The sequence below is a fragment of the Citrus clementina genome, unplaced genomic scaffold (assembly GCF_000493195.1).
Source record: "Citrus clementina cultivar Clemenules unplaced genomic scaffold, Citrus_clementina_v1.0 scaffold_8, whole genome shotgun sequence".
NCBI lineage: Eukaryota > Viridiplantae > Streptophyta > Magnoliopsida > Sapindales > Rutaceae > Citrus > Citrus x clementina.
This window is the reverse complement of record NW_006262022.1, coordinates 4434627-4459553: the sequence shown is the minus strand read 5'-3', so window position 1 is coordinate 4459553 and position 24927 is coordinate 4434627. Positions and strand designations below refer to the sequence as shown.

Sequence of the window (24927 nt, the reverse complement as noted above, 5' to 3'; positions counted from 1 at the left end):
TGGTTGTCAAGGGTTTTGAATTTCACAATTCCAATTTCTATATTCCAATTGATATCTTTAACTTGTTTAGGACATTGTGTTGACTTGCCTATGGATGATGGTGGTCTTGTTCTTGAGTGTTGTAAATTGAAATCAAATTATGCAACCCCTTATGCCCTGGATATTGTAGTTAGTTCTAGTTTTAAGGCATTTGGTTTGTCAAAACTGTCAACTTATGATTTTTAGTTACTAGTAAAATAGCCTGAGAATCATGCAAAGAGCTTGATTCCTTGAACCGATGTTCATGATATTTTGGATTGCATAAGCTTTGAGAGTATTTTTATGATTAATTCATTATAATGGTAATCTTTGGCTTTTGTTAATTGGATTTCTTAGTGAGTTGAAATTAATTGCTGACTTCAGTTGCATATAACTATCTGTGTTGAATTTAGAAGAACTAATTTCAGAGTAACTATTTAAAAAAGATGTTTAAAACACATAAATTGAGATATTTGTTGTCTTGTAGGAATTAATATAATTTTTGTGTGCACTTTTTTATTAGTCACTGTTGACAACCTATTACTGCTACTACACTAGCTTGTTAAATGAGTTTTTCGTCATACTTGTATGGTTTCTATAATATACTACGATGATTACTTTATAGCTAGCACTTTACACACTTGGATAACAGTGCCTTTGAATGGCCTATTGTTGTCAATTTGGTCCTGAATTTTTTATAAAGAAATTTCATTTATTTTTAACTAGCTTTGGAAGAATGTATAATACAATCAAAATTCTATTTATATCTATAAAATATTTTCTCTAAAAAAAAAAAAAATATGTAATTAGTTGCCAGATGCACCAACGCTTGGAGTAGCTCTAATTTTTTTAAGAAAATTGGTGGTTTGTAATAAAATAATAGTTTATGAGCTGATGAATAATTTGTATTCAATTATTGGTATTTGTACCAACAAAGTGTTGGCTCCACTGGCAATGGAGTCCCCTTAAGTGGCTTGACTGAGTTTGCTCCCCAGTTCGAGTCGTAGGAAAGTCGCCTTTGTTGGGAGAACATGTGCCTCCCGGTTCGAGCGGGGACTTCTAGTCTAGGTTGTGGTACGGGTTTAAAGGTGCTTCCCACAGTTGGGGCCCTCCCCAAGATACCTCGTGATTAATATCAAAAGAAAAAAAATTATTGGTATTTGTTAAACTTGGATCTCCACTTACATAGAGGTATGTCAAATTACCTATGGATGGTGTTGGTCTTGTGCTTGAGTGTTGTAAATTGGAATCAAATTATACAACCTATCAATTTATTAGTGATATTGATCAATAGTGAATATGTTTATTTATTGAGATTAGAGTGATTTGTTGTTTTCTTTATATAATTTGTATAATAACTGGCAAAATCTGAAAATGTATGTGGTGAAATGGATCTTTGGTCATAGAAGCTTGAGTTGTTGTGGCCTCTTTATTTTTTTTCTTCCTTCAGTTGCTTAAAAGGTATTATGAATGCAAGATTCTTGTAGAAGCTAGAAGGCTGCAGTTGAAAAGCTCAAGGAATTGGTTGGATATTTTTGGTCATAATGCCTACTACCATGAGTGAAATTCCAAATTCACAGATGAAAAAATGCTGCAATGATAAGATCTTACGAACTTCACGTACAAATAATTAGATCTATTTTAATATGTATTACATTTAAGTTGTATATTTAATTATGCATTAGCTTCTATTATTTGCAATCATAATGTGTTAACTTCTCTTGGTTGCAATTATAATGTCAAGTGAATTTAACATATTAGTTTCTCTTATTTGCGATCCTCAATAAGGTACTTCCAAAGTTAATTACAAATACAGTGAAGTTAAATATAAATTGCTAGAAAAGATTAAGTAAAAGCAAACAACTTTATAAACAAATTAATTTTATTCAAAGCACTAAGTAATAGAACACAAAAAAAAAAAGGAAAAATAAGCACAACTGCATTTTGTCATTCTTCATTCTTAAAACACAAATACAATGCTATTTTGTGAAATCATTTCAAAAACTCCGTACTAACTCCATATTCATTAGCTTACTGAAAGAATAGTTGTTGAAAATGTTCATGCTACTAGAGTTGTGTTTGCTATTATAAAAAAATAAATATATTGTTATGATAAAAAATACAATACATAAGATGAAGAAATATATATGTATGTGTGTGTTGTGTGTGTTTATATACATATATATAAAGTGTGGAAAACTTCTATTACAATTGTCCACTATTCCATATAGGTAGGTAGATATTTATACCAAAACTACTTCCTTCAAGGTTTTGAAGCGTCTACATAAGTTCAACAATATATTATCAATAAGAATTTTTCAAAACTTACCACAACAAGGGTTAGTATTACAGTAGTCACTTGAGAAGATAATAGGTTGTTTACTTGTCCATCATGCAAAGTCAACAAAAAATCATTTAAGTATCATTTATATAATAAATTACTTTATTTTAATTAATGTTAAAACTAACCTCTACATCGAAACAAGCCAAATTCTTTTCAGGTTTAGTAAATTTTTTTGACTTTTTTCTTTGATAAGGTGGACGACCTTTACGACATTTAGCTATTAGATCATATACCCTTGCAATCGGGGGCGAATTGCAAAACGTTAGTGCTGTCATCCTTAAAAGTGAGAAAAAGTTACAAGAGCCTAGTAAGAAAGTGTCAAAGCATGTAGAAGATGAGCTTGAGAAGAATGAATTGATGCCTAAATCTCAAGATGCGCAACCCACCAGAGTGAAACCCCTACCTGGGGTGATACCTCATCCTTATCAGCTGCTCAGCTACTTGAATTACCTTTTTTAGCTCTAACGACATTTCAATCTCCGAGAAAAGTGGATGCTCTGTTATCCAAAGGTAATTGGAGGCTAGCATTCTGAACCCACATGGAGTGCAGTATGACATATGGATGTGCACATCCATATGACCAGGGCGCAACAAAGTAAGGTCAAGCTTGTCTTTATGATTGGTTTTGACTATCATGATCCGCTCATCACCATAACTTAACCATAATCTATCTATGAAGGTTAGCATTCTTGATAAGGTGGCCTGAAAATAAAAAAAATTACAATACATGATCAAGTCATGGATGTTTATTGTTGTGCAAATTTTATTGTACTCACAAGTGCACAAATCCATTGCAGTATAGATTTATAGTGATAAGTGTCGATTACACGAGAATGTAGATTTAATTATGTGTAGGGTTACTTTGGGACCAGTGGGGACTTAGAAAAAATCTTTTAATAGTTAATTTGATTTGTCTAAAATTTCCAATATTTTTTTCTTAAGCCCCTAATAATTTATATTCAAGTCCCTAATATATAGTTAAATTCTCACACTCCAAAATTTTAAAACAAATCAAAAGAGATGGCCTTGCCAAACTAAAATCAAGCCTATAAATATAAATATTAATTAAATTTTTAAACAGCCCACAAACTCATTAATAATATTTTATTACTCTCACCTTCTCCAATTCCACTACCAGTAAATCCTTAAATCATCTTCTTGTTTCAGCATCTCCAAAAGCAAAAAAGTAGTGACAGTGGACAAGTGGTTTTCATTCATTCCTCCAAATTTCAAACAACCCCTCATCTCTTCATTCAATACAACTAAGGTACAAGTTAATACTTTATTTGCCTTTTATTTTATTGTTTATAAATCACATATGACTATTTGTTGAATTGATGATATTGTTGTTTTCTTCCTTTATTGTATCATTTGGTAGTCGGTATACTTGAAAAAATAATGTGATTGAGTGTGGGTTCCATGAAAAAGAACATATATTATCATATTAAGAAAATGACAATTGCAATAAAACATTTGCTTGTTTAGCTTTATTGCCGTGTACTATTTGTTAATTAATTTACAACATTAATATAATTATATAATATGGGAATATGCTAAAAGTGCTAGTAGCATAAGTAAATGATATATACTCATAATCTTTATTTATATTTTGAAATAGGTATAGAAAGGTTTTATAAAAGAAAGGAGTAGCCACTTTCAGAAAAAAAAAAAATGATGATACTTCAAAACAAAAAGACAGTAGTTATTCAAAGAAAAATGATGATAGTGATAAAAAAACAAAAGAATGATGATGTTGTAACTATGAGAGAAAATGATGTGGAGGTCAATTTATTGAATCTTCCTATGGATCCTGGTTTACGACATCCAATTTCTTACTATCAAGGGTGCGTGTCGGTTCGGTTTCAGATCGGTTCGGGTTCGAAAATTTAAAAAAAAAAATTGTTCGTTTTTTTGAAAATAAAATCCAAATCCAAACTGATAGGTCGGTTTCAGTTCGGTTTTGGTTTTCTTAACAGTTTTATTTAAGCAATCAGTTTTTTCAGTTCAACTTAACAGTTTGGTTTTCAGTTCTATTTCAAACCATGTGCAATAATTTCCTCATTTTCAATAACTATATAATATATTCAAAGCATGTACAATCTATGATTTCATCAATTAATCTACAATTTCATCAATTACTACTACATCATTAAAATAAAATAATTTACAAAATCATCCTTCATAATATCCTTTACAACATTGTTATTTTCTTCTATCCTACACACAAGGCCTACTATAATCAATGTATAATCAAACAAAAATAAAATAATTTACAAATTTGTATTTTAAAAAAAAAGGCAAGAATATTGGACTAAAACGAAGAATTTTCAGAATTATGGTTACTATTTTTAATATCAAAAGTTTTGGCCCAAAATATAAATAAAATAAAATACATATTTGTGTCGTAATAGAAATTAGCAAAACATTAGGGACTCTAATGAAATTTTAGCTTGTTCACCTTCAATCAAGGACTATTATGAAAAGTTAACAAACAAATCAAATCATAATAGAATTCCTATATGCAAACATATCTTAAATATTGAGTCATATTAAAATTTTATAAAAAAAAAAGATCTAAACAATATTATCCCTACATCATCTTCAACATTTAATGACTTTTTTAGTCTTCACCCCAGCACTGCTAGGAGTACAGTAGCCCGTCAACTTTGCTCAATTTTTGTTTTTAAATGGATCTGTTATTTTTTTAAATGGCTCTTTGATATGCTCTTATTTCATGTTTGTTTAAGTTATTAATATTATTTAGGGTCTGTTTGGTATTATTTTTGAATCTGTATTTTCTGAGAATAAAAACGAAAATGAAAATGGTGTTTTGCAGTTACTGTATTTCGAATTTAAATATGCGTCTGGTATCATTTTCTGTATCCTATATTTTAAAATTGAAAACAGTAATATGCGTTTGGTAGACACAATTGAAAATGATAAAAATAGAGAATATGCGTTTGGTAATGTTTTTTTCAAAAACAGTTTTTACTAATCATTTACATTATATTTATAGTCATAAAATAATTATTTAACTAATACACACAAATACAACAAAATAATTTAACCAAATTTAATATTAAAAAATTACATGATAATAAAGTTTAAGAATTAACATTAATTAAAAAGAAGTTTGACATTGTCATTGTTTTTACACTATATAATTAAGATATATATTACAACACATGATTTAAACAAAATAATTATAAAAAAACTACATGATACACATTATGCATTACGTATGTAATCATGCCACATAAAAGCTGCAATTCCATCTCTTGTAGCATTCATCTCTACGACACTTGCTGGAGATAAATCAATATTAGTAAGTGGCCTACTAGTGTCTCCTTCATCGTTGGTAACCAAATCTTGCACATCCATATCTTGAAAAATTAGAAAAAATAACACATATCAAATAATGATCAAATTCAACATAACATATACATATTTCAGCAACATGTCATACTTTAAAAACTAAATGGTACCCGAAAAAATAAAAAATAAAACATATATCAAATATTAATCAAATTAAAAACACTGCTATTAAATTTTTAGATATAAACATACAATTTTCAGTACATGCTATTAATCCCCCACTCAATTTTCAGTAATGTAATAACCCCCAATATGATTAATCTACAATACTCTAGTTATATCATTTGAGATATGTGGAATTATTGAGTACGAGGTGAAGTTTATTTGAATTCATTAAAATACTCAACAAACTCAATTTCTCACAACACTCATCAATGAAATTTTTTGTTTTACTTCAAACACCCATTTTAATCCAATAAAGATTCCTCTCATACTCTTATGTCTATTTTCTTCATAAAAAATAGTGGAAATATCAAAGATCTCTAGCATAAAGGGTATATTTTCCAGGACAATTTAAGACCCACAAATATATCAAGTGATTTATACAAAATTATTACTTTTGGAATTAATATATCAATATAAATTTATTCATTATAAAAATTTCGTATGAGAGGAAGCTTCTTGATTATGATTTGGCATTATGAAAAGAGATTTTGGGAGTTTATGCAAAAATGAACTCAATTCTACTCTGCAATCAAATTGCCAGTTACAATTTGATTATTTTCTCGAGCATTTCTTTTTCTTCCTTTTCACACAAATCTGTGAAGGATTTTTTTTTTTTTAATTTAGGTTGCATTATCAAACTTAGAAATAGAATTATTATTTTTTGGACACAAATTGAGATTTCACAATCTCTAAAATAAATGAGGAAAATTTTCAAATTTCACAATCTCTAAAATAAATGAGGAAAAATTTCAACTCATAAATAAACAATTTGTCACTACATATGAACAACCTCAGAAATTTCCAGAATTAAAAATCACTCAAATCATCTCTCAAAAATTTCAGCTCATAAAAAAAATAAATACCGGCAAGTGACAACGAAGTAGCAGTAGACGAAGATCCGAGAGAGCAAGTGCAGATCCGAGAGAGCAAGTGCAGATCCGAGAGAGCAAGTGCAGATCCGAGAGAGCAAAGACGAAGTAGCAGTAGCTGGACGGAGTCGGAGCAGTAGCGGTTACGGCGGAGAAAGAGTAGCGGCAGTGGCTAGCACACCAAGAGCGACCAACAGAGAGATTTGCTGCAATTGGATTGAGAAAATTGAGGGGAAAGAGGGAGCTGCAGTGAACTGGATTGAGAGTGAGGGCTGCAGTGAAGAGAAAAGTGAGGGCTGCAGGGTCACGATTTCTTTGTTGTTTTTTAATTCATTTTTAGGTTTAGTTTGTAAAATTTGGAGAACATGTTTAACTTGTTTTCAGTTGTATAGTTATAATAATGAATCCGGATTTTGTGTTTTGTAATTTGTTTTGTGAAAAAAATCCACCAAACATGTTTTATGTGTGTATTATAAAAATGAAAACGAAAACATGGCTTGCAAAACGGTACCAAACGGGCCCTTAGTTTTATTAGCTTTGCCTCGATATGAGTATGTTATTGTATTTTTTCAATTTTTCCGTAAGTGGTTGTGCTGCAGCTGAAAATGAGAGAGAGAGAGAGTGGTGCAAACCGCAAATGTTTAACTTGTGTATATATATGTTCTAGCGAAATTACGAAAATGCCTTAAATTAGGTTCGGTTTAGATTTTATAATTTTTTATTCGAGAATCGAACTGAACCGAACCACTCGATTCAGTATTTATAAATTTAGATTTTTTGTTAAAACAACCAAATCGAAACTGAAAAAAACCGACCTGAACTGAAATTTTTTCGGTTCCGGTTCGGTTTTACCCACCCCTACTTACTATAATGTTAATATCTATGATCAAGTTCGAAGACAATATTTGTAAAATGGCATTTGTTAACCAAAAACTTACAATTTTCCTCTTAGGCATTTTGGAAAACAGTCTCAGAGATTTAATCTAGTTTGGTTTGATAAATATGAAAATTGGTTAAAGTATAGCATTGCAAATGATGCTACATTTTGTCTTTGTTGTTATCTTTGCAAGCCAGGAATTAGAGAACAAATAGGTGGTGAATCATTTACTAAACATGGGTTTACAAATTGGAAAAAATCGAAAGATTGAGAGTTCATTTTGGTTGCTCTAATAGTGTCCACAATGATGCTTGGCGTTCTTGTGAAGATTTAATGAAGTAAGAGCAACATATTCAGACAATGTATTCCAAACATTCTAATCAAACTAGAAGTGAATATCGAGCTCGCTTCCAAGCATCAGTTGATTGTGTCAGATTTCTTTAACGACAAGGACTTGCATTTCGTGGCCATGATGAATCTGAAGAGTCAAGTAACTGAGGTAACTTTCTAGAACTTCTCAAATTTCTTGCTGATCATAATGAGGATATAAAAGCTGTTACATTGAAAAATGCCCTATCATTTTTTAAAGTGACATATCCAAATACTCTAAAAGACATAATTAGTACTTGGGCAATTGAGACCACTAATGTTATATAAGAGAGATGCGTGATGCATTTCTTTCTATTTTGGTTGATGAATGTTGTGATATATCAACAAAAGAGTAAATGGTAGTTGTCTTACGATCTGTAAACACTAGTGGGCAAGTGGTTGAACGTTTTATAGGCATTAAATAAGTTGTTAGTACTACTGCTCAATCACTTGAGGAAGCTATTGATAGACTTTTTTCTAGACATGGTTTGAGTATGTCTAAGTTGCGAGGGCAAGGTTATGATGGAGCAAGTAATATGCAAGGAGAATTTAATGGCCTTAAAACCATAATTTTGAGAGAGAATGAATATGCTTATTACATTCATTGTTTTGCTCATCAACTTTAGTTAGCTCTTATTGATGTTGTAAAAAATCATATTTAAATTGAATCTTTTTTTGCTATAATTGCCAATGTGGTGAATGTTGTTGGAGCCTCATCTAAACGTCGTAATGCTCTTAGAGTGAAACATGTTGCGAAAGTTGTTAAAGCACTTAATCTTGGAGATCTCTTAAGTGGGCAAGGTCTAAAACAAGAGACTACTCTGAAACGTTGTGGTAATTCATGCTGGGGTTCACATTATAATACATTATTGAGTATTCTTAACATATTTTCAGCAGTAATTAGTGTATTGGAAATTGTTATTGATGATGGACCAAAATCTGGGCAAAGAGGAGAAGCAAAGAATCTACTAGAGCTGATGTTGTCATATAATTTTGTGTTCTGTTTACATTTGATGAGGAATATTTTAGGGGCGATAGATGAGTTATCACAAGCATTACAGAGGAAAAATCAAGATATTGTGAATGCTATGAACTTGGTTAGATTATGTATACTACAACTTCAAACAATGAGACAGAGTGTATGAAATTCTTTGATTGATGAACTTACTTTTTTTTGTGCGAAGCATGATATTAATGTGCCTAATATGGATGATATGTTTATGGATAGAGAGAGATCACTACGTAAAGCTCAAGAGATCATAAATTTGCATCATTATCGTGTTGAATTGTATTATATAGTCTTAGATATGCAACTTCAAGAGCTTAATTCTCATTTTAATAAGACAAATATTGAGTTGCTTCTTTGCTTAGCATGTTTATCTCCAGATGATTCATTTTCTGCTTTCAACAAGCAGAAGTTATTATGGCTAGCTCAGTTGTATCCAAATGAGTTCTCTGCAATTGATATCATGGCACTTAGAATTCAACTTGATACATATATTTTGGATATACGAACTAGTGGTGAGTTTTCACAATTAGAAGATATTAGTGATCTTGCAAAGTTGATGGTCAAGCCTAAAAGACATAAGGTATATCCATTGATTTACTTGCTAATAATATTAGCATTGACTTTACCTATTGCCACTGTTAGTGTAGAGAGAGCATTTTCAGCCATGAACATTTTGAAGAATCAGTTATGAATCCGAATGAGAGAGCAATTGATGAATGGTAGTTTGGTTGTTTATATAGAAAAGATTTATTTAATAATATTGATAATGAAGTTGTAATACAACGTTATCAATGTATGAAAACTCGTAAAGGGCAATTGTAAACATATATTGAACTATGATAAATCTTTCAAATTTATATATTTATTACTTTTTGAAAAATTTTTATATTACCATTGAATAAGCCCCCAGTTAATCAATATGTTGTCTCTGCCCCTGCTTTCAATTGCATTCATTGAAATTCTCACGATATTACTACAACTTCCTTGACCTGAAATTCCTACGCTGTTACCTCCGCATTGAACCATCTTTGGTAGATTTTTCCGTACTTTCTAAATCCAATTTAAAACAAGTTTACAAGTCTCAACATTTGTTGCAGCCATGTTTGTAATCTTAAAAAATAACACACATTTTCTCATATTGCTTTTGTTCATCTGTGCTCCGCAGCCCATGACTCGTTTTCACCCTATTATGGCATCTCCACACATCTTTTCTCCATTTTCTTAGTATGTACTTTTCTTGAGGTACTTCCATGTCATTGTGTATCATGCTTGTAATGGCATGTCTGTAAAGAATTTCTCTAAACTCGAATCTTGAACAACTACAACTAATTTCACCATTATCTTTTTCAAAATAGACTTAAAAAAAAGTTCGTTTTTTACCCTCTTCAACTTTGACATCTTCTTTAACTATATATTCACATACTATAGAATTGATAAATTCGCAATACATCTTTTCAGTCAACTTTTTTTGAAATTCTTCAAACTTTGAAATAGTGTACACATCTCGAACTTGCTTTTTCATCTCATAAGATGTCACTCATGGCATTTGTTGAGAAAGACATCTGACATCTTTTTCAACTTTTTTTTTAACTTTACTCTTTAATGCATCGTCATATTACTCTACAAATTGCTCAAGATGGTTTTTGAGTTAATGTAACCATAAAAAATGTATGCATTCATACTTTCACTGCGTTAAGTGGTTGACATTCCTGCCTAAAAATTGTTCTTAAGATAACATGGTACCCAATGATGTCTATCGTTGTATAAGCCTTGTAACCACTCAAATCATATTCTAAAATCATGCGATGCCAAGTTTTCTCGAACTTTGTAAGGCTTTGTGAATCATAAACAGCACAATATAACACATCACTAACGTCACGATATTATTTATAGCCTTTTAATTTATCTAGAATCTTCTTAAATATATGCCACAAACATCATTGATGTTGAGTATTAGGAAAACCATCCTCAATTGTAATTTTCATCACCTTATTTTAGTCTGCAATGATTCTAATAGGAGCAGAATTAGACATGCATGATAGCCACATTTGAAATAACTACGTGAATGTCTCAATGTCCTCGTGTGAAATCAATCCATATCGAAACAAAATAAAATGATCACGATGATTTACTCCCACAAATGGAGTGAATAGCATGTCATACTTATTTGTAAGATATGTGGCATCAAATGTAACAACATATTCAAACTCTTTGTAAGTTTCCTTACTCTTTGGCTCAACCCAAAATACACCTTTTTAATTGACCCTCATCATCCATTTGCATACTAAAGAAAAACTTATTTTTTTCTAATTGTATGTTCATAAATTTGAAGAGCAGCAGCTTTTCCATCTCTAAGTCGTAGTTGTCTTTCTTTCTTGACATAATTTCTACAATCTCTTTCTATAGATGTCAGATTTCCATGGCCACTAGTCTCAATAATAAGTGATTGATAATTTTGGGACAATCTAATTCATGTTCTGTCATTTACATCAAACTTATTTTTCGCTTCTGAACTGAGGCTACGATTGCACCGAAAAAACTTAGACTAAGTTGGAGTCAATAATGTATTATTGTGTTCAAGATTTAAAACTTGAATCATCCACTTTCTGTCTTTTTTGAACTCTCATTTAAATTTAGAATTGTAGCATATTTTTCCATTAGGTTGGGTCTTGAGTAGATTAGTAGATTTGCTTCTAGTTGCACCGTTTCGCCCACAAGCATAACTCACATGTCTTATTCTCCCATCACTATCCCTATTATTACTTCTCTGCATAGCTGGAAACCTTTTTTTTTTTTTTTTACCATACACTCTGTAATAACTAAACATTTCAGTCTCGCTATCAAATAATATCTCAATCATTGGCTCATCGTCATCTAAATTTTCCTCCTCAATTTTCTCTAACTCTTCAACTTTGATGGGTTTTTTTTTTCATATTTTTTATTCCTACGAAATAAATATATTCCATATTAACTAATTAGAAACAACATAAATTATGAAAAAAGGTGCTATAAAAGATGGGACACGTAAATTATAACATAAGCTCAATGTTTAAGGGCTATAATTTTTTTTAATTCTATTCAAATAATAGGCAATATAATTTATTCAACAGAACAGAATAATTTGAGGGAGCAAACTACAGGAGAATCCACCACCACTGGCGATAATTAAGGAAAAAAACTAGTAAGGAAATTCTCTGTCCATTATGAATAGCGATAACCTAAGTAAGGAACCGCCACCACCACTGGCGGAGGAACGTTTAACTAAAAAGGCAAGATTTAGGAGTCACGGGAATGAAGAGGAGAATCCACTTCCGCTATCTTTTAAGGATAAGCTAATGAAAGATCAGAATGATGGGGAAGATGAGCTTTTGGGTAGAGAAGAAGAATTGGAATTTGATCCTGAAGACGTCGTTATTAGTGAAAAGGGAAGCATCCCATCCATTTCCTTTTCAGAAAAGATCCAAGCACAGTTGGTGAAACCATGGAGAAACACGGTTGTTGTCAAACTTCTCGGGAGAACTCTTGGCTATCGGGCACTCTGCAACAAGTTAAATGAGGTTTGGAAAACGACCCAAGGTTTCTCTGTTATTGACCTGGAGAATGATTTCTTCCTAGTTAAGTTCAAAACAGAAGGAGACGCCCATTATGCTCTAATACAAGGTCCTTGGACCATCCTCGGTCATTATCTCACTGTGCAACAATGGAACCCTCACTTCGATTGTTCCAGTGAAGATATTGAAAACATTGTTGCTTGGATCCGATTACCAGGTATGTCTCTACACTATTATCATAAAAGGGTTCTTCGCATGCTTGGGAATGTCGTTGGAAAAGTGATTCGAATTGATTACAATACCGAATCCATAACAAGAGGAAAGTTTGCACGTATTGCGGTTGAAGTTTCCCTTAAGAAACCTCTTTGCTCATAGTTTTTTCTCGATGGCAAAATGCAAAAAGTGGAATGTGAGAATTTACCTGTTATTTGTTTTAATTGTGGGATTTATGGTCATAGGAATGAAAATTGTCATCAGCTCAACACAAAGACAAGACAAACAGAGAACTCAGAAAATAATAAGGATGGGAACAGTTACAGTAGTGGTGGTGGTGATCAACCGCCATCCTCTACAATCACTCCGGCAAACCCTTCATTTGGGCCTTGGATGATTGTCAGCCGAAAAGGAAGGGGTAGAGTCAACAATGGTGGTGGCTATAATAATTTTTCCACTCGTCATCGAGATGCCAAATTTGAAGGGGGATCACGGTTTGAAGTGCTCGAAAAGGATAATGATGAGGATAGAATTTTTTCCCACTCTAAAGGCTACAATGGGCCCATAACCGAGAAGGATCAGCCAGCTTTCCATTTTAAAATAAAAACCAAAAAGAATCCCAAGAAACCTACTACCACAAATAGCCATACAAATGTCAACTCTCCAGCTATGCAAAGTTTAAGTGACAAAAAAGCCAAACACCCATGTTTGAAAGAGAACCTTGTTACCTCACCAACTCACATGCATGCAGAAACAGTGTCATGTTCACAGTTAAAAATCCCTGCAACCTCAACCAACCTACCTGTCCCCACCATTGTTCCCACTAGCTTGGATCCCGTAAAACACACGGCAATAAAATTTATTTCTCGACAAGATTTTCATTCAATTTCTAAAGAGGTCAGTTTAGTTCCATCTTTACCAAACTTAGAGCTTGCTGATCCTAATATACTTATTGAAAATCGAGACAAACCCCCTAATGAGGATTTAGTAATAGATGCCAATGACGAAGATGACCCGGATGATGAGAGCTTTAAGAGTGAAGGTGAGGGAAGTGACTCAGAATCTGATGATAGCGGAACTTCTTTGGAAGATGAGGACAACATGGAATCAGAATGAAGTTCGGTTTGAAAGGTGTCCTCCTATTATTCTCTTTATTTTAATGAATTTATCTTTTTTTTTTTTTTGAATTGCCAAGGGGTGGCTTCACCGGGCTTTAGAAGAGCTTTTATCACAATGAATAAAATTTATAACCCTGATATTGTTGCGATTTTGGAACCTAAAATCAGTGGAGTTAAAGCTGATAACTTTATTAAACGTAGTGGTTTTGAGTTATCACATCGGGTGGAAGCTGAAGGTTTTGCAGGGGATATTTGGATTTTATGGAAAGAAGAATTCAGGATGGAGTTTGTTTTTAATCACAAGCAGTACATTCATTTTAAAGTCACAGATTTTTCTGGTAATTGGTCGTGGGTCACTGCCGTTTATGCTAGCCTCAACCCAAATTTGAGGAGGGAGCTATGAAGCAATCTTGACCTGGTAGCTAATTCAGTTACAGGACCATGGCTACTAGGTGGAGACTTCAACTCAATCCTACATGTTTCAGAGAAAAAATGAGGTTCAAAAAAAGGCAATGGTGTTTGTAGACTGTTTAACAAATAGTTTCATGATAATCAGCTTATGGATCTACATTTTAAAGGGCCTAGTTTTACTTGGTCGAGAGGATCTCTCTTTAAAAGATTATACCGAGCCATATGCAATGACCAGTGGAATGTGTCTTTTATGGAAGCTTCAGTTTTACATCTTCCAAAAATTCATTCTGACCACCGTCCGATTCTTGTCAGATTTGGCAGTAGTTTGAAGAGAATGAATGTTGTTAGGCCTTTTCCTTTCTTGATAGCTTGGTTGACGGACCAGTCCTTCCAACCTCTAGTGGCTAAGGAATGGTGCAACTCTAAGGGATATATTCAGGCTGCTCATGACTTTGTGGATAAAGTTAGTGTGTGGAATAAAGAAAATTTTGGGAATATTTTTAAAAGGAAAAGGCGTTTATTGGCAAGATTAAATGGTATTCAACATGCTCTGGAGAAATTTGATTCAAACCGGCTTCTTGAGCTTGAGTCCAATTTGAAGATGGAACTTGAAACCATATTATCCCAGGAGGAGTTATTGTGGTACCAAAAGTCAAGGAGAGAATGGATTTCATGTGGGGTAGAAACACTGTTTTTTTTCACAGAAAAATAATAACGAGAAGAAGGAGAAACCGTGTGGATGCAATCCAAAGCAGCGAGGGTACGTGGGTTTATAACAAAGAAGAGATCAAGTCCCATGCCATTGATTTTTTTCTCTAAACTTTTTTCTTGTAATGATGAAGTGAGTTTTAATTTCCCGATTGCTAATGCTTTTCCAAGAATTGATGAGTACAGTTTAGCTGATCTTAGCAGAACTGTTCTTAACGAGGAAATTAAAGCTACAGTTTTCGGAATAAACCCTCTAAAAGCTCCTGAAATTGATGGCCTTCATGCTCTCTTCTACCAGTCGCAATGGGATGTGGTGGGCTCATCAGGTTGTGAACTTGTGAGCAATATTTTTAAAGGCAATCCCCTCCCCCCAGAGCTTAATAAGACCCTTATTGTCCTTATCCCAAAAACAAACAACCCCACCAACTTGAGGATGTTCCGTCCCATTAGCCTATGTCCAGTGATGTATAAAATTGTTACAAAAATTTTGGCAAATAGGTTAAAAGGAATTCTACCGGAGTTGATCAGACCAACCCAGACAAGCTTTGTTCCCGGAAGGCAAATTACAGAGAATATTGTGATGGCGCAAGAAATTATCCACACCATGAGAAACAAAAGAGGAAAAATCGGGCATATGGCTATCAAAGTGGACCTTGAGAAAGCTTATGATCGGCTTAGGTGAGACTTCATTCATGATACTCTTAGGGATGTTGGACTGCCTAAAGAGTTTATTCGGATTACAATGGAGTGCATTACTACGGCTAGAGTGCAAATTTTATGGGAAGGGGAGATCACTAAAAAATTCACTCCGTCTAAGGGAATCCGACAGGGTGACCCTCTTTCTCCTTATATTTTTGTTCTATGTATCGAGCGACTTAGTCATGCAATTAATTTGGCAGTAAGAAATGGAAGTTGGTGTCCTATACGTCTCTCGCGAAATGGTGTTCCTCTTACTCACCTCTTTTTTGCGGACGACCTACTTCTTCTCGCCGAGGCTTCTTGCAACCAAGCCCATGTGATCAATAATGTGCTGAATATTTTTTGTAGTTGTTCGGGAGAGTTGATAAGCAAACAGAAGACTCGGGTTTATTTCTCAAAGAATGTTATTGCAGACAAGGCAAGGAAAATTAGTGATTCATTGGGATTTGCCGCTACAGATAATCTTGGTAAATATCTTGGAATGCATTTACTTCACAACAGAGTGACAAAAGCCACTTATCAAGAAATTGTGGATAATGTTGATAAAAAACTGTCTGGATGGAATGCAATGCATCTCTCTCTTGTTGGGAGAATTACTCTAGCTCAATCGGTAATTCAGGCGATCCCCATTTTTGCCATGCAAACAACAAGGATCCCTCATGGAATTTTGGATAAAATTGATCGGATTTCTCGAAGATTTATTTGGGGGAGCAAGAATGGAAGCCGTAAACTCAGTTTGATTAATTGGAAAATGATCTGTTCTCCAAAAGTTGAAGGTGGTCTAGGCTTTAAAAATCTTACAAACATGAACAATGCTCTACTCATGAAAATTGGATGGAATGTGCTAACCTCTGGTCACAGTCACTGGATTCGGGTTTTGAGATCAAAATATGGGCTTGATTCAGATTTTATTCCCTCCAAGCTTGAGAATAAACGCAGCTCTTATCTCTGGAAAGGCATAAGCAGAATATGGGAGTATGTGTTGCAGGGCACGAGATGGTCGATTGGAAAAGGGAATAAGGTAAATTTTTGGCATCAAAGTTGGGTTTCGGAAGAGCTTCTCATTGTTAATCATACTATAACTCAATTACCGGATGAATTGAAGAATAAATGTGTGGCGGATTTTGTGGATATTGAGGGAAATTGGAATTGGAGCATGTTTGGTCATTTTCTTCCCAATCAGATTCTTCTCCAGATTGCAACAATCAAACCACCTTCGGATGACAACAACGAGGATCAACCTTTTTGGGCTCACTCAATAATGATGCCCATATATGGAAATTGATTTGGCATTGGAAAAGACCCCAGAGGATTCGCATTTTCTTGTGGTTGGTAATGCATGGAAGAATTAAAACAAAAGAGGAGCTATTTAAGAGGCATATCCAAATTTCTATGGTTTGTGAATATTGTGGACATGAAAAAGAAGATGTAATCCATGCTCTTCGTGATTGTGTTGTGGCAAAAAGAATTTGGAATCATTTGGTTCCAGATATGCTCCAGCAATCATTTTTCTCTCTTGGTCTCCGTGACTGGTTATGCTTCAACTTGGGCAAGGCTAGTATCAATAAGGTTGTGGATGAATGGGCCTGCTTATTTGGCGTTTCTGTTTGGAAAATTTGGTTCTGGCGCAACCAATTTATCTTCACACACAATGCCCCTCGCTGCACTCAGATGGTCACGAAAATTAGATCGTGGGTTCATGATATCCATATTGCAAGAGCAGGTCTCAATGTTGTTCGTACCAGTAAAATCATCAAAGAAATTGGCCGGCAAGCTCCCTCAGAATCCTTTTTCAAATTGAATATAGATGGTTCTCGATTAAAAAATGGTTTGGCAAGTGCTGGAGGATTGGTGAGGGACTGCTCTGGCAAGTAGCAGTTTGGATTTGGCATGAACATTGGTCTTTGTTCGGTGACTTCTGGTGAATTATGGGGTTTGTTTCAAGGTCTTCATCTTGCGTGGGATCGGGGTATCCGTTGCTTGGTGGCAGAGGTGGATAGTCAATGTATCGTTCAACTTATCTCTTCCAAAAGAACAGAGCCTAATGCACATCTTTCACTTATCAATGCCATCAAGGAGTTGATGAATAGAGATTGGCAAATTACAATAAAGCATATATATCGGGAAGCTAATTTTGCTGCTGATTTCATGGCCAAGTTGGCAGGATCTTTACCTCTCGGTTTTCATGATTTTGATAACCCACCAAAGGGTATTAGATATTGGTTATGTAATGATATGTATGAGAATACTATTCCCCGCTCTATTTTGTCCTAATCTTTACTAGGCTCCATTGTATCAAAAAAAAAAAAAATCACAACATGAAAGTTTGAAATAAACATGATTCCCAAATGGCATCAAGGGGTTGTATAATTTGATTCTAATTTACAATACTTAATTACAAGACAGTCACCATCCATAAGTAAAACAACACAATGTCCTAGATAAATTAAAGATTTCAATTAGGGCAATGAATTGAAGCAACTAACCTTAACAAGTTGATTGTGATGGGGGAGAGAGAGCAACCCAGCTAAAATTGCGGGATGATAGTGAGGTAGTAAGATTTCTCTTACACAACCGAGGGTCATAGGGATAGAAAGGTGAAACAAGACGCTTGAGATAGGTGACAAAGAGCTCTCCATGTTGCTACGTGGTGAGGGAGAACGTAGTTGAAACTATTAGTGGCGTGGAGATGGGAGAGACCTAAGACAATTGCTATCTTGTGAGGAAAAAAAGAGGTGGGAGAGAGAATCCTCACTTGCTGTCTCATGAGAGAAAAATGAGGATTGCTACACACAAGTTTATCTCAAAAGTGTGTGTGGTGTCCCTACATAACAAATAGTGGCTTTTATACTTTACACAAAACACACCATTTTGTGAAAAGTTTTTAAGAACATCATTTTCCATGAAATCAATTTACCCCCAAGGCCTTGCTTAAACGGTTAATCCCAATAGCCAATACCCAAATCATTGATTGCCCCGAATCCACCTGTCCCAATCCATACCCGTTTACCAGTACCAGTCTACCCCATCCTCATCAGTCATCACTACAAACAACAAGCGCCAGATCAAATCCCTTTCAAAACCCTAACGAGCCAAAAAATCAAAAGAAAAATGGCGAAGCTCTTACTGTATTTAACGCTAGCGACTTCGCTGATTCCACTCTTCTCCGTCGCATTCTCCCCGGAGAACCCGACGGATCGGCGCGTGCTTGTTTTGGTCGACGACTTCGCCATCAAGTCCTCCCATTCCCTCTACTTCGGCTCCCTCACATCACGCGGCTTCCAGCTCGAGTTCAAGCTAGCCGATGACCCCAACATCGGCTTGCAACGTTACGGCCAGTACTTGTACGACGCGTTGGTCCTCTTTTGCCCCTCCGTCGAACGTACGTCAACTACATTTTTAACTTAAATTTAATAATAATCTTAAACTGCAATCTAAAAAATTATGTTAGAATTCGAAAATGATTAAAAAAAATGCTTTTGCTTTTTTTACGAAAGTTATTAATGGATCGTGAAAAATTTTCAGTTAATCTAGTAAATATTTTTCATTTACTGATATTTTATGAGATTATAGTTGAATTACATTTAACAAAATTTTGAATTTGATACCCTATTTGTCCGTTTAGGATTTGGAGGATCTATTGATGTTGCTTCGATTGTGGATTTCGTTGACTCGGGCCATGATTTGATTGTTGCCGCGGATAGTAATGCGTCTGATTTGATTAGGGAAGTTGCCACCGAGTGCGGTGTTGATTTTGATGAGGTGGGTTGATTCTTGATTGTCATTCACTATCTTGATTGTTTATTTTTATTTTTATTTTTTCAGTTTGCTTATCTTGATTGTTAATGGTTCAGGACCCAGCTGCTATGGTTATTGATCACATCAATTATGCAGTTTCAAACTTTGATGGGGATCATACATTGATTGCTAGTGATGATTTTATCAAGGCTGATGTGATTTTGGGAAGCAAGAAAATTGAGGCAAGTATATGTTCCAATAACACACTGTTAACATAAGTTGTTTAGACTCTACGCAATTAAGCATGTTGGCATTGATGCTTTTGTTGCCACATCATATTGCTACTCATTTAATGCTTTTGATCTATAATTATAATATTGAAACCTTATAAAATTGAGACAAGGTATTTTCATTCACATTAAAGTGGCTGTGTAAGTCTGACATATTTCCAAGTATTGTGTGTTTCTGAATCAGAGTCCTGAAGTTCAACATGGTGTAGCAATATTAGTCCTTCTGAACAGGTTTTTTTTGGTGATTGTCACAGGCTCCTGTACTCTTCCAGGGGATTGGGCATTCACTGAATCCTGCCAATAGCCTGGTAAGCTGATTGTGTTCAATTTTTCCAGAAAGTAAAAGTTTGTTCCAATTCCTTAGATGCGTTATCTGCCACATTTTTTGCTTCCTTTCTGGTTAATATGTGCTCCATTTTTAGGTCTTGAAAGTACTCTCAGCTTCTTCTTCAGCCTATTCTGCAAATCCGAAGTCTAAGTTGTCAAATCCTCCATCGCTCACTGGATCTGCAATCTCTTTAGTTTCAGTTGTGCAGGTAATTCAACACTGGCTCCTCTATTCCGCACTTTCTTTTCTTTTCTTTTCTTTTCTTTTTTAATTGGATCAACGATGCTGCTCAATGATTCTGTGCTTTCATCTTGTTTCTATGTATTGATGTATACACAATTTATCTGTGTTGGAACATCTGAATTAACTTTGAGAATAAGAATTCTGTTTGTTTTGACTCAATCAAATAAGCTCATAAGTCACTGCTACTAGTGCTACTTCTAACAATACTGACATGATCATAAATTGCCTTTTTCGTTGCAGGCAAGAAATAATGCTCGGATTTTGATCACTGGCTCATTGAGCATGTTCAGCAATCGGTATGCGCTTGGTATTTGACATATGGTTTTCATTCATTTATGCTCATTTTATTGATCGATTTTGGATCTGTTTCCAGATTCTTCAGATCTGGAGTGCAAAAGGCTGGGAGCTCAATTAAGTGAGTGATCCTTTGAGTTACCTTTATAATTTTCTTTCAAATGTGCAAGTGACTGTCACCTTATTCTGTTATTGTGATGGCTTTGGATTTACAGTCTGTATAATGTTGGCAATTGTACCCTCTTTAACTAAGAGGTTAAGTGTCAAGACATTTAATAAGGTCGTGCTTAGCCAAATATCAGAGATGGCTGCTTTGCCAACTTGGTTGTGGCTATAATAAATTTGTAAAGTGTTACATCTGCATCGTATTTAATGAAATTAGAACCATAGGAGGGAAATGAAGTTTTTTGCTGTTTGAATTTGTTCGGTTTATATCAATGAACTGAAACCTTGTTCCCATGAACACTGGATGCATTTTTTTTTCTTTTATAAACTGTAGATACAGAAAAGATTCAGTCATCTGTTTCTTATTTTAAAAATTGATTATGGAAAACATGATCAGTAGAGATACATGTGTTTTGCACATATTAGGTAGCATATACCCCTATGCATATCGTTGGTGGTGCTGTTGAGTCTTATGGTACTGCTTCATGGTGCTTATTTATGTTATCACAAGGATGTACCAAGTTATGAAACCACAGATAGCATTTTGTAAAGAAATAAAAGCACATATATTCATGCAGTTTCTCTCCTTTAAACAGATTAATCTGGTAGTTGTTTTCATTCCAATTTGAAAATTTATTGTAAGTTTTAGTTATATTTATATAGTACAGAAGTTTAGGGGCTTTGCACATTGTACTGCTTGAACCTAGAAGTTGACAGGGAGCTCTAATTTTTTTGATGTTAACAGACATGAGAAATCAGGTAATGAGCAGTTTTTGACAGAAATTAGCAAATGGGTTTTCCATGAAAGAGGTCATCTTAAGGTAAGGCGTCTTTAGTTGCTTTCCTTATTATATGGAATTTTCTTTTCAATTTTCTGATTTTCTCTTTTGGTTTTTGATGTGGATTTTATGAGTAAATATATATTTGAATGGGTCTCTGGTTTCTGAGAATTACATTTACATAGTGCTGTCATTTAAGCTGTCACTATTATACACAGGCTGTGAATGTGAGACACCACAAAGTTGGAGAATCAGATGAACCTGCAATTTACAGGATCAATGATGACTTGGTAATATTGTGATTTTCTTCCTATCCTTCTTTGTGTATCTGTTAGGTTTTGGATCCACTAACATCTTGACTGCATTTAAAGGAATACTCGGTTGAGATTTATGAGTGGTCTGGAACAAGCTGGGAACCATATGTTTCAGATGATGTTCAAGTGCAGTTTTACATGATGAGCCCCTATGTTTTGAAAACCTTATCAACTGACCAGAAGGTATCTTATTTGATTGTAGATGCATTGAATTCAACTGTTCTCTTTTTATGAAGTCCTTTATCTCTGATCATTTGTTCCTGCAGGGTCACTATTCTGCAGAATTCAAGGTTCCAGATGTTTATGGAGTCTTCCAATTCAAGGTCGAGTACCAAAGACTAGGATACACCAGCTTATCCCTATCAAAACAGGTACCCAATTTTGTTCCTCATACTTAATGGGTCCAAGTTGTATTTGTGCAAGATTTCAAGAGTTGAAAGAAAATTAGAGTACATAGAAAATTAGAATAAACTATTTTTGTGTATTTTCTGATTTATCTTGATCAAAGATTTGTTACTAATCAATGTATTGGCAGTCATCATCTTCTCACATAAGAGTACATAGAAAACCCAATTCCAAATAAGAATACCATTAGTGCAGAGTAGGCTTACCCTTTTATCTATTGCTTCCATTCTGCATTATTATCATTACTATTATTTTTGATGAAAAATGCTCCCCAAAAGTGATGCTTCTGTAGAACAATATCTAGCTTAGCACACTTCCTTGAAATCTACCCAAGTTCATCTGCTGAAATAAGAGTTCCTTAATAAAGTCCACATTGTTGATAGCTGTTGCTTCCTAAAAAATTCTAAACAATTTAGTGACTGTGTAGTCCCCTAATGCCCTTTCAAACTACTGAGTTGCAGATTCCAGTCAGGCCCTACAGACACAATGAATACGAAAGATTTTTACCAGCAGCTTACCCATATTATGGATCAGCATTTTCTATGGTATGTTTCTCTCTCTTTCTCTGTTCCCTGTTTCCCGTTGGCCTCGTCCAATTTATAATTTCTAAGTCTTCTATCTATTTTGGGCTTTATAATAGTAAGCACAAAACGCAGTTTTCCTCCTTTGTTTTAACGTGCAAGATTTTGATTCTGCAAAGAGAAATGTAGCATCATTATATATCATCTCGTAGGAGTTCTCTATAAAAGATTCCGACATGTTTTCTGGAGTTATGATCTATTTTATGTGGTTTCTGATGCAGATGGCTGGGTTCTTTATCTTCACCATCGTTCACCTTTACAGCAAGTAGATTTTTACTTTCGATACTGAGAGAAACCATAGTGTTCGGAGCAGGATTAGATATTTTTTATTATGCCATGAGAAGAATATTTATCATGTTGTTAACAACAACTTGCCTTCAAGTTGTCCAATTTTAATTTTTCAGGCACACTAGTCTTATTGCTTGCCCCTTTGAATTTAATATACACTTTTAATGTCACATAATACTTCAAATTCCAATCCGACTTCATTTAGACTGGAAAAAGGGTAAATTGCGAACTCTTTTATCCGTCACAATACCCGCCCCATGTGAATCTTAAGAATAAATATTTCAAATTACATTGTTAATACCTGCTAAAAACCATTTTTTTTAAAAAAAATTTCCTTTCTCTTTGAAGGATAACAATATTTTGATAATAGATGTCCGTGGAATGCTATTCTAATGTTGATAGTGGAAGTAGATTTTTTGAGTTTGATTTCTGTAAGCTTTTTGATTGTTTCATAAATGTATGTTATCTAAATTTTCAATAAATTTATATCGGCAAATTGTATTATTAAAAAAATGTTAATTTATTTAATCGACTTATTGGAGAGTCAATAATAACATTTTATTGTAATTAATTATGCTTTCGGATCATGTCAAATAAAATCTTGAATCTATTGAGCATTAGCTTGAAAATCTGCATTAATTAAGTGAACGTCTCAAGTTCTCATCATGTTATATTAAGAGAGAAATTAAGCCCATTGTTGGGGTTTGTGGAGGATTCCAATTCATCAACTTAAGAAGACTCTCAGTCAAGTCAGGCCCCTAACTTTGCACAGGTGAATGAAAATAATAATAATAATAATAATAATTGAAATTACTAGGCTTTGGCAAAATGCCCAGAAAAAAAATATGGAAAAAAGATAAATAAAACACTGAGCAAAACAAACAAACCCATGAAAAGGGAAAGACAGCAGAAGGGGAAGAAAAGGGGGAGTGTATGGCAGAGTTACTAATGAACGCCTTCATGTAAAAAAGGAAAGGAAAAGGCGTTACCAGCGAAACTTCCAGTATTGATTGATATTGGCCTCCCATGAATCAAATAAGCACTTTTTCTTAATATCAGCTTATTTGGGATTAATGAAGGCCTGGTTCTTCATTTTTACAACACATAACTGCAAAAAAAAAAAAAAAAAAAAAGGAGCAAAACCAAAACCACCCAATGAATCGAAGGAAGTGCCGTAGCTAGGGTTCTTAAGCGTTGCGACTGAAATGGATGGTTTCTGTTGTGCTCCATGAATGGCGTTTAAATAGATAAGAGTCGGGCCTAGACTTGTTTCTGGGTCAAAACCCTAGGGGATAAAGGGCCGGCCTGGATTCATATAATGAGACTCAGGTTTCTAACTTCTAAGATTGAAACTATTGGCACCCCTTCCAAGTCCTCTTCAAAACCTTTTTTATTCTTTAACACCCCATTCAGATAAAGCATAATAATATAAATTTTTATCGACACCCCTTTTAATTCCAAAAATAACCTTAACACATTTTATTGTGTTCCAAAAATAGCTGCTGAGTAAAAACTGATGATATTTCATAAATTAAGTTTTTGATATGGAATAAAAGGTAGAACCAAATACTTTAACAACCGGACTTTAGTAGCCCAACTGCTACACATTAATCGTAAACGCACTCTAAGAACTCCTACAAAATTGCTACATGAAATTTGAATTTTGGCCACAAACATTCCCCGCTTATATATATATATGGTAGTGTCATGCAATGAATTTTAGCATTCAAATTATTGTGGAATCAGGACTAGTCCCACTGGTTGTAGAGTCAAATG

At 34.1% G+C, this 24927-nt stretch overlaps 2 protein-coding genes and 1 non-coding gene across 4 annotated transcripts; 2 read left to right on the top strand and 1 right to left on the bottom strand.

The window, feature by feature from the left end:
* Nucleotides 1–12229: 12229 nt before the first annotated feature.
* On the top strand, nt 12230–12952 carry LOC112096268. The gene has a single exon (XM_024179690.1). The coding sequence runs from the start codon at nt 12230–12232 to the stop codon at nt 12950–12952; it is 723 nt and encodes a 240-aa protein (XP_024035458.1).
* A 5663-nt stretch (nt 12953–18615) lies between these two features.
* LOC18034666 (dolichyl-diphosphooligosaccharide--protein glycosyltransferase 48 kDa subunit) lies at nt 18616–23341 on the top strand. Of its 2 annotated transcripts, XM_006423138.2 has the most exons (13): nt 18616–19108; nt 19352–19488; nt 19581–19706; nt 20009–20062; nt 20177–20290; nt 20566–20621; nt 20699–20740; nt 21530–21605; nt 21782–21853; nt 21935–22060; nt 22144–22248; nt 22744–22827; nt 23085–23341. In XM_006423138.2, the coding sequence occupies exons 1-13, from the start codon at nt 18838–18840 to the stop codon at nt 23130–23132; spliced, it is 1311 nt and encodes a 436-aa protein (XP_006423201.1). In that variant the 5' UTR covers nt 18616–18837; the 3' UTR covers nt 23133–23341. The 2 variants fall into 2 exon arrangements, with proteins under 2 accessions (XP_006423201.1, XP_006423202.1); XM_006423139.2 differs by lacking the exon at nt 20699–20740.
* Nucleotides 23342–24078: 737 nt separating this feature from the next.
* On the bottom strand, nt 24079–24222 carry LOC112096587. Its single transcript, XR_002904488.1, has one exon. It is a non-coding gene; the product is annotated as a small nucleolar RNA snoR83 (small nucleolar RNA).
* Nucleotides 24223–24927: the final 705 nt, after the last annotated feature.

Bases quoted from the DNA above. Each gene is read 5' to 3' on its own strand.
- LOC18034666 (XM_006423138.2), top strand. From the start codon at position 18,838: ATGGCGAAGCTCTTACTGTATTTAACGCTAGCGACTTCGCTGATTCCA. The intron at 19,489-19,580 runs GTGGGTTGATTC...TTAATGGTTCAG, and splicing joins GCGGTGTTGATTTTGATGAG to GACCCAGCTGCTATGGTTAT. The intron at 22,249-22,743 runs GTACCCAATTTT...ACTGAGTTGCAG, and splicing joins GCTTATCCCTATCAAAACAG to ATTCCAGTCAGGCCCTACAG.
- LOC112096268 (XM_024179690.1), top strand. From the start codon at position 12,230: ATGAATAGCGATAACCTAAGTAAGGAACCGCCACCACCACTGGCGGAG.